This window comes from Lynx canadensis, chromosome D2, assembly GCF_007474595.2.
Source record: "Lynx canadensis isolate LIC74 chromosome D2, mLynCan4.pri.v2, whole genome shotgun sequence".
Taxonomy (NCBI): Eukaryota; Metazoa; Chordata; class Mammalia; order Carnivora; family Felidae; genus Lynx; species Lynx canadensis.
In genome coordinates this window covers 786,097-801,205 of record NC_044313.2, presented here as the reverse complement: position 1 = coordinate 801,205, position 15,109 = coordinate 786,097, and the positions used below count along the sequence as shown (strand labels likewise).

Genomic DNA, 15,109 nt, shown 5'->3' with positions numbered 1-15,109 from the left:
TGTGGACACGGCCACCTAGAGCTGGCGTCTGCTTCTCGAGTTTCTCCCGAGTGCAGAGCTCACAGGGCCTCGTGGCCAGTGCCCTGGTGGGGAGCAGCAGAGATGCCCGCCTGGCCACCCCCCAGACACGGCGAGACTTTGGAAGGACGTCAGCCCTCACGTGGCCACATAGGACAGTGGGGTCCTGGGCTGGCGGCTCCTGGCAGGGCGGGCACAGGCCTCCCCCGGAAAGCGGCCGCCGCCCGGCAGCCCGCTCGTCTGGGGCCTCTGTCGCCCCTGGACAGGAGAAGGGGGTGATCTCGTGCCACGTGGGAGGAACTTCAGAGAGCCGCCCGTGGGTGCTGGTCGTTGTTCACCAGGGCCTGGGGAGGGGCGGCTGTGCACACGGGACGGGTTCACCCTGCCCTCGGCAAGGTCCATGACGTGTGGGAGGAGGACGGCCCGGAGGCGTCCCTGCCCCAGCCCGGCACCTGTGAACATGCCTGAGAAGGCACTCACTGCAGGTGGTGTCCTGGGCCCTCCAGGGCGGCCTACGGGGCCCCCTGGGCCCTTAGGGGCGGAGAGCTCGCTCTGGCTAGAGACAGGAGCTGTGACAAAGGAGGGGACACCTGATGTCCTACCAGTGCTGGCTTCACAGGCGCAGGGGCTGCTTGGCTGGTCGATTAAGTTATTAAGTGATCGATTACAGGTCGATTTCCTTTAATTAGGAAGTAACACAGTGGTGTCCCAAGATGGGCGTGTGGGACAAGAGAGGCGAAAGGGTTTTCCTAAAGAGATCGGCAGCCTTGGAACGCCAGAGCCCAGCTCCGGGTCTGAAACCCTTGTGATCTGAGCGCAGTCCCCGCACCTGCTCTGGCACAGACCGACCCAGTGCTCCTAAGGCCGGTCCCCATGCTGCCCAGGGCGCCCTCCCCCCGCTGCCCCATCGTCCACCCCTCCCCCGATCCCGGGGTCATCCCCTTCCCCCCTGCCTGGGTCACGTGCCACGTTGCCCCCCTCCCCCACTGCCCAAGACACACGGCCCCTCCTCCTTTAGCTCCTCTCTATTTTTGAAACCATGTGCGTGACCAGGGTTCCCCGTGTGGGGTTTGGAGCTGCTGTACCATGTGGGGAGGGCATGAGCCCCCGTAAAGTCTGGGGAGAGAACGGGCAGTGGTCGGGGACGGTGGCTGTAAGGTTTGATGTCTGCCAGGTGAATTCTGACTCTCCTGTACGATAAGTGGTCTCAGGCATGCTGCGTGTGCGTGCGTGCCCGCGTGCGGGTGGGTGTGTGCACACGGTGGGGTGTGAGCTCACGCGCAGCCGTGTGTGGGCGATTGCCCGCGTGGGCTGCAGCGGGCACAGACATGCACACGTGGGGGTGTGAACAGAAGGTTGTGTGCGTGCAGGTGGGCGTTACTTAGGTAAGAGCGCACGTGTGTGCACGTGTGTAGGTACGGGAGTGTGTGTGCAGAATGTAGGTTACTGTGCATGTGCGTAGCATCCACAAACGCGTGGATGTGTGCATGGGGGGTAGTATATGTACACGGAGGGTGGATCTGGGGTTCGTACACACGCGTGCTCGTACGTGCGCACGTATGGGTTTAGGGATGTGTGTCTGGGTGTGTGCGTGTGTCTTGTATAGGTGGGTGTTGGGTGTGAGCTGGGTGTGCACATGTGCACGGGTGCCTGTACCCAGGGGCCTGTATGTGGCGTGTGCACGTCCGAGGGGGCGGGTGTGCATGAGGCAGGGTGTGTTCTTGTACATCGTGTGCGCGTGAGTGTACATGGGCGTGTGTTCACGTGCAAGATGCATATGCACAGAGTGTGCACTGCCCGGGCGGGGAGCGTGGGGGTGTGAGCTGTCTCCTGGGTGCGGGTGTGCGTGTCTGGACTGTGGACAGCCACCAGCGTGGAGCAGTCTCGCGGCTGGAAGCGGTTGGGGACTTCTGACCCGGAGTGGTTTCCTCGCATACGGTCCTTTGTCCCCTCTTGGAGCACAGGGTGAGAAGGCCCCGGAGTGCTGCCTGCAGGAAGGAGCTCGGTGACACGGCTGTCCTGTCCCCGCCTGGGGAGAGGCAGCGCTGCTGGCTGAGTCCTGAACGCAGAAGCACCTGTTCCGGGGCCAGAGCCTTCCGGAAGATTGGAGGCCTGAGGCGTCCCGCCCTCTCGTCCAGCTCCTTCTTGTCCCACACTCCCGGCACCGTCCGACCAGGGACACGACATCACCCTGTGGGGAAGGAGGCAGGAACTCCGTCCCCAGCACGGGGTCTGAGGCTGGACCACGGGGCCCCCGTCTCAGTGGGGGCTGTCGTTCTCCAGTGCCGGGGTGCCTGGAGGTGGGGGGTGAGCTCGAGGCACCCCCCCCCAGCTGCCACTCCCCATCCACAGGGCGGCCGTCCTGCTGGGAGGGGGCTCTGGTGGAGGCCGGTCCCCTCGGGAAGCGCGGCACACGGGTTCTGGACCGAAGGATGCCCAGCTCGGGTTCCCCACGCTCGTTCCCTCCGACAGAGGTTTCTGTTTGCAGATGTTGGCCGGGTCCTGTGAAGATGTTCCCAGAAGGGAAAGGGTCCCCACCTTCTGCCTTTGTCCTCGCGGCCTGGGCAGGGCAGGCTTGTACACGAGACCCCTCACTGACCGCAAAGTGCCACACCAGTTCCTTTCCACAGCCCGGAGGGTTTTACCCGACACACGTATAGTTTGTGAACATCGCTTTTCACTTCCCAGGCTGCTCCGGGTCGGCCGGGAGGTCCGGACAAAGCACTGCCTGTATCTCCGAGGCCGTGTGTTCTCATCCCCCCTCCCGGCTCTCGGGTATTCGCCAGGACTTGCTATTGCTCTCGGTACTTTCTGGAAGGCTGTGAAGACTGGGCCCGGGCAGCCGGGGCTGTCAGGTCGTTGGTCTCAGGGAGGCCCGTGTGTGCTTCGGTCCGTCAGAACCAGGGAACCGTGGCGGCATCTGAGGGCATGTGCCCGTGCCAGTGCGTGAGCGCAAACCCTGAACATCCATTCCCGTGGCCTCTGGCTGGTTTCCAGAATGTATCTGTACTCTCTGCCCTTTATCCAAGTGGTGAGTGCCCGGCACGCGGGTCACGCGGTTTCTGGCCCTCCCGCAGCGCCGTGCCGAGCAGGACGTGCTCCGGGGGTGGCTCCCCAGGGCCCCGGGTGGTGGGCGGGTGGCGGCGCGGAGCGCCAGCTTGGCCGTGCACCCGCGAGCCCCGCAGGCGTCTCATCGGCAGCTGGGCCTCGCGACGAGAGAGAGAGGGGTTCTTCACGAAGATACTTGTTAGCGTTCTCCACGGACTAACACAACTTCAGTCCTAACGGATTGGAACTTAATGCCGTCGCTTTGCTGGAAAAGGTGCTGATATTCAGAGGTTTACAGACTCCCCAGTCCTTCTCCACCAAAGGCACAGCTCACGTAGCACCTTCCCTGGGGCCACCACAGCAGTGACCGGCCGTGGGCGGTGGTCGACAGGCAGTGTGCCGCTCACCCCGGGGTTGGCGGAGGGGGGGGGGAGCAGGCAGAGGGACCGCGGGGGCCCTCCAGCCCCACCCCGGGCTGTGCGATGGCGCCCGCCACCCCCACCAGGCCCAGGGCAGCGCCCAGCCCGACGAAGTCCCATCCTGCCGGACGGTGCGTCCGCGGGTCTATAAACATCCTTCCGACAGTAGAGTGGAGCTGGAACCACATCCGTGAGCCGCCGGCTCTTTGCCGTGGGAGGGGGCCGCCCACGTGCACGACTGAGGACGTCACAGGTTGGTCCTTCGGAGCCCCTGGGGTGCCACATTGTGCAGACGTCCCAGATGTTGGCAGGTGTGAGACGGCGTTGTCCCTTGCCGCGTGGCCTCAGGGCCACGGAGCAGAGCACTGTGTACCGTGGCACACTGCCAGGCACGTGGGGCCGATACCAGTTCTCCAAACTCCTGGGTTCTGCTTGAAAGCTTGAATTTTCTCACTGGCAAAAATTCTCTCGGATGTTTTCCTGGAGAGGAAAAATGGCTCGTTTCGTGGCCTCTTGAGAAAACTCCTGTCTGATGCCCATGTCTGAGTGGCAACAGTCTTTCTGCCTTTCTAGCAAAAAAAAAAAAAAAAAAAGCCGTTCCATGACAATGATCTGAAACAGCCACGTGGCAGAAACCTGTCTGTCCCATCTCCTCCCGCCGCGTCTCGAAACATCCCGCCTCGCGGTCTGGAGAGCCGGTAGAGTAACCACGCATGGTTCTCGGCGTGGGGCCGCTGCACAGAAGCCACACTGAGGAACGCCACCCGCCCGTCAGCGCAACGTCAGCACCATGAGAAGGCCGGATGGCATCTTAGGGCGATCGTGAAGGCAGTTTTACCTTACAGACGCTCCCCGAAGGGTCTCGGGGACCCCCGGGGCCCACACGCCACCCCCTAAGGACAAGCCAGAACCAGGAGTAGCCCAAGTGCCCACCGGTGGCGGGATGGATGCTTGCTACTGAAGCAAAGCTCCGCACGACAGCGACTGGCTCCAGACCGCTCTCTGCACACAAATCTCCAATCGTGGCGCGCGTGGGGTCGGACGCCAGGCGTGGTGCAGGACCCGGAGACGTGACTAGTTGGCGTTGCTGGGGTCACGACCCGTGACTTTGCAGGCAGTGGCCGGAGGGCCGGCAGGGCTCCCCCCAGATGAGGGGTCGTGCGGGGGGACGCGTGGGGACGTGTGGGCCCTTCCCAGTGCGGGTGACACTTTAACATAAAGCTGATTGAGAGAACAGGAAAACGTGACCTGGGTCTGCCCCTGAGTCGTCTGCAAAGTGATTTACTTTTTCGGAGGAAGCAGTGGGAAGAAACACGACCATACGACCATACCTTCCCGGAGGCCAACTCCCCACGGCCGGAAGGAGAGGTTTTTCCTGAAGGAATTAGTTACAGAATAAGATCAAATTGTAGCTTTAAAAAAAAAAAGAAAAAAGAAACGTATGTAACAGAGCTAAACTCACCGCTTCAGGCCAGCGGAGGGGTTGTCTATCTTAATGGATGCATTTAATTTTAAATTAAGGATAAAGATGCTCTTTTCAGACTTCTTCCCAGGCCAGATTTAAAGTTTAACCACCTGTAGATTCTCATCCGTAGCGATCTGTGTGACGTTGTGCAGTTAGGAGGAGGTGCCATCTGCCAGGCCTGGCGGCTGGGAAGGAGCCAGGACGTCCATCTGTCCAGTGGGTCTCTGGGCCCGGGTTGGATGTGGTCCACGGAGATGTGCGGGGTGGGCACCGGCAGGCACCGTGGCCTCCAGACCCGAGTCAGGCCTGTACCTTGACCATCAGGCTTCTGGACGTGTGCCTGCCCTGAGCCAGCGGCTCCCGGCCACACGGGGCCCCCCACCCTTGGGCCACAGAGGGGCCTCGGGCCCCAGCCCCTCAGGGAATTACCGCTTCCCTCGATTAAGGACTCAAAGCGGCAAATGCAGTTAAAACCTACACGACGGAGAGAGGACCAGCCACTCCTGTGTCCTCCTTGTCACAACGTCCTCGTGAAGAACCCAGACGCCAGCTGCCCCCCAGCCTCCTCGGCAGGACAAGCGTGGACGAGTGTGCTCCTGGCTGGGCCGGGGCCACGGACGAGCGACATCGCCTGGCACACGCCAGCCCGCCTGGGTGCCGGGGGGGGGGCGGGGCTCGCCGAGGCCGGGTGGCGGGCTCTGTCCGGGAACATGCTGCCACTGAGCTGGGGGTCGGGGTCGACACGGATCTGCCCCGAGTTTCCAGAGGACAACATGCCGAGTTGCTGGACTAGAGCAAGCCCGCTGGCCAGGGCAAAGGTCGGGGGTGGGGACAGCCGTGAGGGCAGCCGGTGGCTGTGGTGGCCCGGCTTAAATGCTGAGACAAAGTCCGGATGGAAGCTGGATGAATTTCACACGCTCAGACATGACCCTGATGCTCAGCTACGCCCGATGCCACCGACGCTACAGGAAACCCCTTCGCAGACCCCTGATGGTCTTCGGGTCTCGTCTAGGGCTGCGCACAGCGCCCACACACGTGGACACACCCCAGGGCCCAGGCCCAGTGTTTGCACCGCAGGCCCGGGTTTGTGCCAGGACACAAATCTGTCAGCGGGGTGCCTGTGCACGGTGGGACCTGACGGGTGGTCACGACTCACACGGCAGCTCTGGGACGTCGCACCTCGGCCCTAAAACGCATGCGCCCAAAGGGGAGCCCCGGGCCCGACCCCACCGTGCTCGGGCAGGACCCGGCCACCAGAGTCCAATGTGACTATAGGGGAGTGCAAAGGAGAAAGAGGCTGGTCCCAAGAGGTGTCCTGCTCTTGGGGGCACTGCCCTCCTCCCCACAGCCCAGGGGCCGTACCCTGTGGCCCCTGACCCCTGAGAGGGGGCCCAGCCACTCCTGGGACCAGGGGCAGCAAGCCGGAACAGTGCCGGTGCTGGTCCAGACGGGGCCGGGGGGGGGTCGGGTCCTTCCTCCGCTGCCTGACGTGCTGCCCAGACGGTGGACGGAGCGCAGGGCTCCTGGCCCGATGCCGCCTGTCCGCGGCCTGAGCACCTCCAGAGCCGACAGTGACTGATTCGGTGCCGGCCGTGTGCACACACTTATCTGAAAGCAAACCGTGGCAGGGTGGGGACCAGGACCGGCGCCCTGCCCTCGCCCCCACGGAGAGGCAGAGCCGTGTATCTGTTGGCGGCGTGTGGTAGAGCTAACAATCGTCCACCTGTCCTCGAGGACTCGGCCTCCCTCCCTCCCTGCCCCTCGAGCTCCTTCCCTCAGGATGTGGGTAGCGGCCCCTTTGCCGCGGCTGGGCGGGCGGGTGGAGCCGCCGCGGGCCCCGAGCCGGACAACACGGCCGGGAGGGCACAAAGCCCGGCTGTGTCCGCCGGCCGAATCCGCGGGGCCAGCCGCGGGTGGGGACGCCAGGCTCAGGAGGAAACGGGAGGTACACCGCAGCCAGACTGGCACGTTCCAGTACGTTCCACACACCGTGGGGGTGGAGGGGCGGGGGTGCGCCCTCAGGGAGGCTGCGGGGACAGAAGCCCCTCCTGGGACCCCTGCCTGCCAAGTCGGCCCCGCCGTGTGAGCGATCGCAGACCCCCCAGCGCGTCACCGGAAGAAAAGGTGCAGACGCGCGCCCGTCACGGCCAGTGCAGCGCACCAGCCCCAAGCGGATAAGGGCGTCCCCCAAACATTTGGTTTCAAAAATACCAGCTGTTACTGAAACTCCTGGAAAAGAGAAGGAAAGAAACAAAGCTACAGTCAGAGAAAAAGAAGTGGGCAGGAACCGTGCCAACACCCAGCTGTCGGGCGGAACGCTGGTGGCAGAGCCCGCCCAGGAGGGCTGCCGGGGGCGGCCGGTGGCTCGGACGGCCCGGCCCCTGCCCACGGGCGCCACCACCCCAGCCACTGGCTCTTCATTTGGGCGTGTTCCCGGACAGAGCCCGCCACCCGGCCTCGGCGAGCCCCCCCCCCCCCCGGCACCCAGGCGGGCTGGCGTGTGCCAGGCGATGTCACTCGTCCGTGGCCCCGGCCCAGCCAGGAGCACACTCGTCCACACTTGTCCTGCCGAGGAGGCTGGGGGGCAGCTGGCGTCTGGGTTCTTCACGAGGACGTTGTGACAAGGAGGACACAGGAGTGGCTGGTCCTCTCTCCGTCGTGTAGGTTTTAACTGCATTTGCCGCTTTGAGTCCTTAATCGAGGGAAGCGGTAATTCCCTGAGGGGCTGGGGCCCGAGGCCCCTCTGTGGCCCAAGGGTGGGGGGCCCCGTGCGGCCGGGAGCCGCTGGCTCAGGGCAGGCACACGTCCAGAAGCCTGATGGTCAAGGTACAGGCCTGACTCGGGTCTGGAGGCCAAGGAGCAGAGGGAGAGGGGCCAGGGTCCTCCAAAGACCAGGGGCCACCTCGGGAGCAGCCCAGAAGGCCACCGGCGTCCCGCTCTCGGAGCTCAAAGCAACAGGAGAAGAAGCCGCGGGTGGTTTGGGATTCACCTGAACAACTGTTCCACGAGGGAGGGTCTGAGACCCTCCTGAAGGCCATGCGGACAGCCCACGCCGAAGGCACCCACACAGCACAGCCAGTCTGTCCACCGATGATTCAGTCCTTCCCGGACAGGACGCCCGCTGGGGGTGGGCTGGCCACTGTAGGGGCACCGGGGCGGCTGCACGGGGCCCGCGGGCAGGACTGCCCCAGAGGGTTCTGGATGCAGGAGGCAGCAGAAGGACGTGAGGGGCCGCAGCCGGGCGTCCCCAGGATGACCGCGCGTGTCAGCTGGCGGCACCCCGCTGTTTGCCGCCCGCGGGCGTGTCGCCTGCCTGCGGGTGGGTCAGCGGTGGTGGCTCCGTCCCTGGGGGCTGAGCCAGGTCAGTGGGTGGGAAGGGGAGAACCGGGCACAGACCCTTGCGCGACCACGGCGGTGACCCTGTGGCCCGGGCACCCTTGGAGACGCGGTGCCGTGCTGGAGCAGGTGTGGGGGCAGCGTGTGTGCCGCGTCGGGCCCCGGCTTCCCGAGGCATGACGGGCGTCTGGCGGGGGTCCCACTGCGGCGAGGAGACGGCTGCTGGCCTCTGGGGCGCAGGTGGGGAAGGGGGCACGTCTCCCGGTGGGACGTGGGGCGGGGGCGTGGTTTTCCCTGTGTAGGTCTTCCGTGTACCCTAGGCCACGTACGGAGCCAAAACCACAGGTGAACAGGGGATTCCATTTCTGTAAAGGAAAGGCTTGTCCCAAGATCCCATTACAGCCAAGATTCCAGTGAGGACTGAAATTGCAAGTTTGGCCTTGTGTTCTGGAAACTTCTGACCGTGCATTCCTTCCCTGCATAGCGCTGGCCATCCCACGTGCACGGGCAGCCCACAGGGCCCTCCCCGGGGGACGTGGAGGACGGTGGGAGGAGGGGCCGGAGCCGGCGGCTGACCGGGTGCCTTTGTGTCCCCCCAGCTACCCGTACAGCGAGGACTCCGGCCAGGGCAGACAGTACATGAACACGCGGTGCCCCGCGTGGTGCGACCGCGTCCTCATGTCTCCGTCCGCCAGGGAGCTGATTCTGAAGGTGAGTGCCAGAGCCTCCCCGGGACCAGCCACGCAGGGGAGACCCGGGACGAGTCCTGGCGTCAGACCCAGCGCTCAGGCCTCAGGGGCCTCTGCGACATCCCGTACCTTTCTGAACCCGAGACGGGCACACGTGGTCGTCAGCGCTTTAAAAATCATCGCGGTCGATTGTATCCCGGGGAACTAAATGTGCTCTGGTCCACGAGAGAGCGCGTAGGCTGGAAAGTGTGGTGGAGACGTCCGCCGTTATTTTCCTGAGTTGTGAATCACGAGCCTGATTCACATCTGGGCTCGATAGGGTGAAGACGGACGGGCGACATTCAGGAGGTGGCACACCGCACTGGGTGTTGGGACGTTTGGGCTTCCTGTGGCCTCCTGACTTTCCAGAATCTTCCGTGTCCACATTCCAATACAAAAAGAGTGTTTTCAGAAGGATCCAGGCCTACACTGGTTTTGTCCACCTGGTAGTGAAGAAGCATCACCCTGGGGTGAGGTGGGCGTGCCGTGGTCCAGTGCCCAGTGTTCAGAGCAGACGGGGGCACATCTTAGGTGGGGGCCGTCCCCGGGACCGCTCGGCTGGGCCCTGGGTCCTCCCCCGGGGACGCGGAGCGCGCTGGGCCAACAGGGGTCACGGCCAGGAGGGCAGAGCCCCCCACGTGCCGCCCCACCACACACCTCCCCAGTGCCCCCTACCCCGTGGGCCCCCGCTGCCCTTTTCCTCGAGGGCCCAGCTCTCCACGTTCTTCCCCGAGCCCAGAGCGGCCTGGGCCCGTGGAGAGGAAGCCGGCTGGGGGACTGGGCTAGAGGCAGGGGCTTCGATGGGTCTGCGGCAAGCCTGCCGTGGCGGGGCCTCGGCAGTCCTACCCCGGGCGGTGTGCAAGGCCCTCACCCGCCTATGGCCCCCTGGCCCCCGGGGCCCCTCCCCCACTGGCCTTCCTGGCTGACGCTGCAGGGGACGTGGGCCACAAGCGCACAGACCCGGGGCCTGCCCGGCGCCCGCCGTGGACGCAGCGGTGCCTGCCCTCTGGCGCTCGGGAGACGGCCGTGTGCGGTCGCGCGGAGGCCCACGGCATCGCATACCTGCCGGCCCTGAGCGCGTGGGGTGAGCTGGGCACGGGGCCGCAGCCAGCATGGGGCCCCCGGGGCCTCGGGGACAGACAAGGGACAAGCCGTCTACCAGGGAAAACAGCCACGACCAAGGAAACCGCGTTTGCAGTTATCTCTGGTGCGCCGCCCGGGCTCGACGTGGCTCCGTGGAAGGGGCTTCCCGCTCTTCTGTGTTCTCTCACGTCTCCTCCGAGCTTTGATGCCTCAGCCCTGGAAGGGGGGGGGAGGGGGCCGGAGCTGGAGGGGAGGGTCCCCCCCCAACAGACGTCCCCCCGGCCCTCCCGGGGGGCTGCCCGGCGGCAGCGGGCCTTACAGCGGGAGCAGACGCGCACCGCGAGCAGCCCCTCGGCCTCATCCATCATGCCACGCTCCGCCACCTCGTCATCATGTCCCGTTCTGCTTCCCCGGCCCTAAAACACGAAAGGTGGCGGGCTGGCGGCGCGGGCTGGGATCCGCGGGGATGATCGCGTTGCTGTAATTTGTTTATCTGTCTCGAGATTATGCGGTTGGAAGTCCACAATTTTATGCTGCCGTTGTAAATTACCGGGCCGCGTTTGATGAATGTCCCCTCCTTCCGCGAGGCCGCGCCGCCCCCGTGAAGGATGGGGCGTGCTCACGCGCGCGGTGCCGGTTAGGTGTTCATCCTTTCTGGCAGGCGACCACGCTGGAAAGTACATCTGACCTGAAGCCTCCTACTGCATTAAAGATAATTCAGTTTTAACTTTATAGTCTCACACGCTCCGGCTGCGGGTGTAAAATTCCGGCCCAGTCGGAGCCGACTGATGGCCGGCAGCCAACCCTCAGGGTCGCACCCAAAATACCGGCGGCCGCGGGCTGGCAGAGCCGGCGAGGAGGGAGGGGGAGCCGGTGCGCGCAGCGCTTAATTAACGTGTGCAGAGTGCCCCGTGCAGCAGCGGGGGGTCAGTGGCGGCTGCGTCCTGTGAACCGAGTTCCGGGTTAATACAACAGGCTGTCAGAACAGATGTACACGGGGCATCCGGAGCCCGATAAGCTGCTCCAGTGCCGGGGGGCAGCCCGGGAGAAAAGCTCACGGCGGCACTAACTGCCGTTGAGCAAGGGCTCTGGCAGGGGCACGTGCCGCGGCCCCCGGCCCGACTCCCGTCCAGGAGCAGGGAGGGTCAGGGGCTCCCAGGGCTTCCAGAACGTTCTGCGTGCTGGCCGGCTTCTCCCTCTGAGGGGCCGGCCAGAGACCTGCATGCAGGGAGCTGGGGGGAGGGGGGGCGGTAGCTGGCACTCCCCAAGGAGGCCCCACCGTTCCTGCCTCCCACACGGTTCTCTCTGTTTGCTTCCCCAGTCGGAGAGCGAGGAGAAGGTTGTCACCTACGACCACATCGGGCCCAACGTCTGCATGGGAGACCACAAGGTGATGTGCCTTTAGTGCGGGGTGCGGCCCGAGGGGTGGACGGTGGCGGGTGGCGGGCTGCGGGCTGCGGGCAGGGCCGGGCCGCTGCTTCTCCTCGGTCGGCCTCCACGGCACAGGCCACGTTTGGTCTGTTTATTTGCTTGTAATAAATACCAGAAGGCAGGCAGGCAGGCAGGTGGATTAAGAAGGCAGAACAAAATACAGAACTTTGCTATTTATACAAAAATACCGTCTACAGCCGATGATTTCTGAGGGTCGTTTTTCTAGCGTGCGCTTGGACTACTGTAGTGGCCTTCTCGTGCCGAGCCGTGTCCACAGTGCAGGTGGGGAGTGTGAGTGCTCTGTGGGCACGAGGAATTGCGTGCAGGGGCCACCTCGGTACAAGCGGACGGCCCTCACGCCAGGGCCCCGCAGGCTCACCGAGGGCGGTGCCGGCTCTGTCCCACCTTCAGCCAAATCAGAGACTGGCGCTCGGTCCTGTCCGCAAGGCCTCCGGGCCGTGACCCCCGGCACCGGTCCTTCCCCGTGCTAGTTGGGGTTTATCCAGCGGTCTGCGGGTGAGCTTCTCCCCACCCAGAAGCGATACCCGCTTGACAAAACACGAAGGCGCGTGGCCCCAGGCGTCCGGTCACCCGGCCCGGCTCCGGTTCTGGGTCAGCTGGGCTCACGTTGGTGCCAGCGCACAAGCCAGGGGGCGCGGCTCGGGCGGTCGGGGGTCAGGGTCAGCTCGCGGCCGGGGTCCTGACGCCCTCTCTTCTCCGCTGCAGCCCGTGTTCCTGGCCTTCCGCATCGCGCCCGGGGCAGGTAAACCTCACGCCCATGTGCACAAGTGTTGTGTCGTGCAGTGACGTGTGGTAAATATGACTCCTTCCCTCGAGTTCACCTTTTCTCAGCTTTTCCCGGTGTGTTTGTTCCTTTAACAAATGACACATTCCGCGGCAGGGAAGCGATGGCAGCGACAGCAGAGGGCCCTTCGCGAGACCTCCCCGTAGCGCGAGGAGCAAGTGGAAGTCGCGTCCATGAAATCCGTACTCCTAACAGCTGCATCGACAAACCCGCCCGAGCGCCACCCGCTAGACGGCCGGCCCCACACTTCGCTTCAGCCTCCGGACCGTTCCGGAAAAGCCTCACATACCTCACTGTCTTGTCTGTTCGTGTGACATTTAGTAGAAATAGTGGGTTTTTGTAATAAGTCACCGTCCTGTTGCCAAAACTCTACAGACAGCAGAGGGAGTCTGTATTTCAGGCTCCAGGGTTTCAATTTTTAACAATTGTCAGCGTGGGAAGAGCGTCTCCGGCGTAGAAAGCCCACGGGCGTCACCCCCCTGCCAGCTGGAGGCGAGCCCGGGGTGGGCGGCGGGCGCGGGCTCTTTGCCGCCTCAGGCAGCGTGGCCGCTGTGCTCCGGCCCCCCCCCCCTTCCGTGTTATTTACTCTAACTGCCGTGTTACGTGGTTTTTGAATTACACTGCAGCTGCTTTCCATTTTTATATATATAAATATATATAAATATATACTTTTTAAAAATAATTTATAAACCTTACCAAAACTTATGCTAAATACACTTTCCAGTACGAATGCTCGAGAGTGTCCTATCAGCAGGTGGAAGTGGAGTCTAGGGGCTCAGTTTTGCGTAGATCACGCGGACGCATCCGAGAGCGCGGCCGGCGGGGCACGAACGTCGGCCACAGCACGTCTACACTTGCAGATTCTTACTCCTATGCCTTTTCTTCTGTGTAACATTAAGGACTGAATGTGAAGTTTGTAGCTAGCTCGGGTGTACCTTTTAAGAATTTTGTAACCTGTTTGTCTTTTGTTACTGTTCTATGGTGCCAAGTATCCTACGTAAAACGATAATATCATGGGAGGAATGAAAAACCACAATATCTAGTCTGCTTCAGGTAGAAGTTGCTTCTAACATGGGCTGTATATAAAAAAACATTAACCGTAAGTTCCCTCGGCTGCTCAGCTACAACCAACCCACGTGATGGCCCTGCTGCGAACGTTCTCTCCTAGCACGAAGTACGGCATTAAAGGTCACTGCAGTGCCTGTGGATGAAACACAAACGTGGGTTTTATTGATTTGCTCTAGAACACTACAGAATTCCTGGACTGTGTGAAGGCCTCAGATGCTCGTCTTCAGGTGAATCACTACCCTTGCAAGTGATCGGGTGTCCGCTCGCCGAATCTGTCCTTGACCGCGGGCGTTGGGGGTCTGTGTCAGTGCTGTGGCCCCTCTGCTCTGTCCACGCGCCACACGGCAGTCCCGCCCCACGCCGTTCTGTCTCACGGGGTTTCAGTTGTTGGTCACTGTGGAGGCCTTTAGAAACGACCGCTCCCGGTTCCTAAGCAATAAAATTGATCCTGGTGAAAACAGTGCCGCGTCCGCTTTGTTTCTTCCTTCCCTCTCCCGCCTCCTTTGAAATGCTAAGTAGCGGAGGGCGAGCCTTTGTGGGCTGTTCCTTCGGATCCGGCCCCGCGGAGATCCTGGAATACCCTTCCGTGGACAGTGGTAGCTAATGGCAATTACCCCTCGGCCTTTGAAAAGGAGATTATAAAAACGCACTGCGTTCGGCGAAAGTTGAAAACTGGAAATTCCTCCGCTCTTAACTTTTCTTACTTAACATTTCTGCCTCGCAGAAATGAGGCAGATTTCGAGACCGCGCCGTTAAAGAGAAAACCAGCCAGCGGTTCAAAAGAAATGTCTTTTGTAAAATGGTGCGGCCCCTGTGGCAGAGCCCAACTTCGGCCTTTCACGTTTCTGTCTCACGTTTTAAAAAACGCCTTCCGGGAGAACAGTTGTCGTACTGTCATCACTCGTATTTAATTTTTAACTTAAAAGTCAACAGTTAATGAGCAGTAGGACGCAACCACGTGGAGCCCCGGCTCCGGCCCCCCGCTACCAGGGCCGCTGCCCTCGGGGCCCAAAGCCGCCTGGTCCGCGGGCCTCGCTGTCCCCGTGCGGGGTCGCTTTGGAGTGCTCTCCGGCGCCCGAGTCTGGATCAAACAGCAGCTTCTGCCGGTTGAAGACTACGGGCCGGGGGCTGCAGGGGCCCCGGTGCAGAGTTTAAAACCCGACGTGTTCGTGGGCTGCGCGCCGAGTGCGCGCTCCGGCGGCGGAAAGCTTAGCCGCGGAGGCGTTCCCGGATGTGCCAGACCAGACCTGACCGGTCGGCCCGAGCCGCGGGGCCCAGCGGCGGCGTAGGCCTCGCCCCTCGCCCGCCCCCCCCCCCCGGCTTTCCCAGGAGGAGGACGCGCGCGCGGGGTGGGGAGGGGGGCGCTCACCTGCCGCAGACCTCCGCCACTGAGCCGGCCCCGCAGCCCCGGGGACCGCGCCCGCTCGCGAGCGCAGGTGGCGGCGCGGGTCGGAGGGGCGCCGCACCTGCCGCCGCGCGCACGCCTGCCGCCCGCGCCCCGCGCGCGCCGCGTCTCCGTCCGCGTCCCCGTCCGGCTCCGCTGGGCGCTCGCTGGCGTCGCGGCTCCTTCCTCCGGCTCTCCCGGGGCGGCCGAGGGGTCGCGGGGCCGGGCCCTCGCGGTCCCCTCGCCGCTACGAGCTGCCGCCGCCCGGGCGCGGGGACACGGCGGGGCGGGGAGGCCGGGGCCGCACCGCGCCCCCGCCGCCGC

The 15,109-nt window shown here is 63.6% G+C and overlaps 1 protein-coding gene across 3 annotated transcripts in view; it reads left to right on the top strand.

Annotated features, from left to right (window-relative positions):
- Positions 1-13,862, top strand: part of INPP5A (inositol polyphosphate-5-phosphatase A) — a 173,237-nt gene extending 159,375 nt beyond the window's left edge. For 2 of the 3 annotated variants that reach the window (XM_030334761.1, XM_030334759.1), the window contains exons 13-16: positions 8,886-8,997; positions 11,419-11,487; positions 12,255-12,341; positions 12,430-13,862. In XM_030334761.1, the coding sequence (XP_030190621.1) occupies positions 8,886-8,997; positions 11,419-11,487; positions 12,255-12,335 (262 nt within the window). In that variant the 3' untranslated portion in view covers positions 12,336-12,341; positions 12,430-13,862. The remainder of the gene's footprint in view (positions 1-8,885; positions 8,998-11,418; positions 11,488-12,254; positions 12,342-12,429) is intronic. The other variant, XM_030334760.1, reaches the window with a different exon arrangement.
- Positions 13,863-15,109: the final 1,247 nt, after the last annotated feature.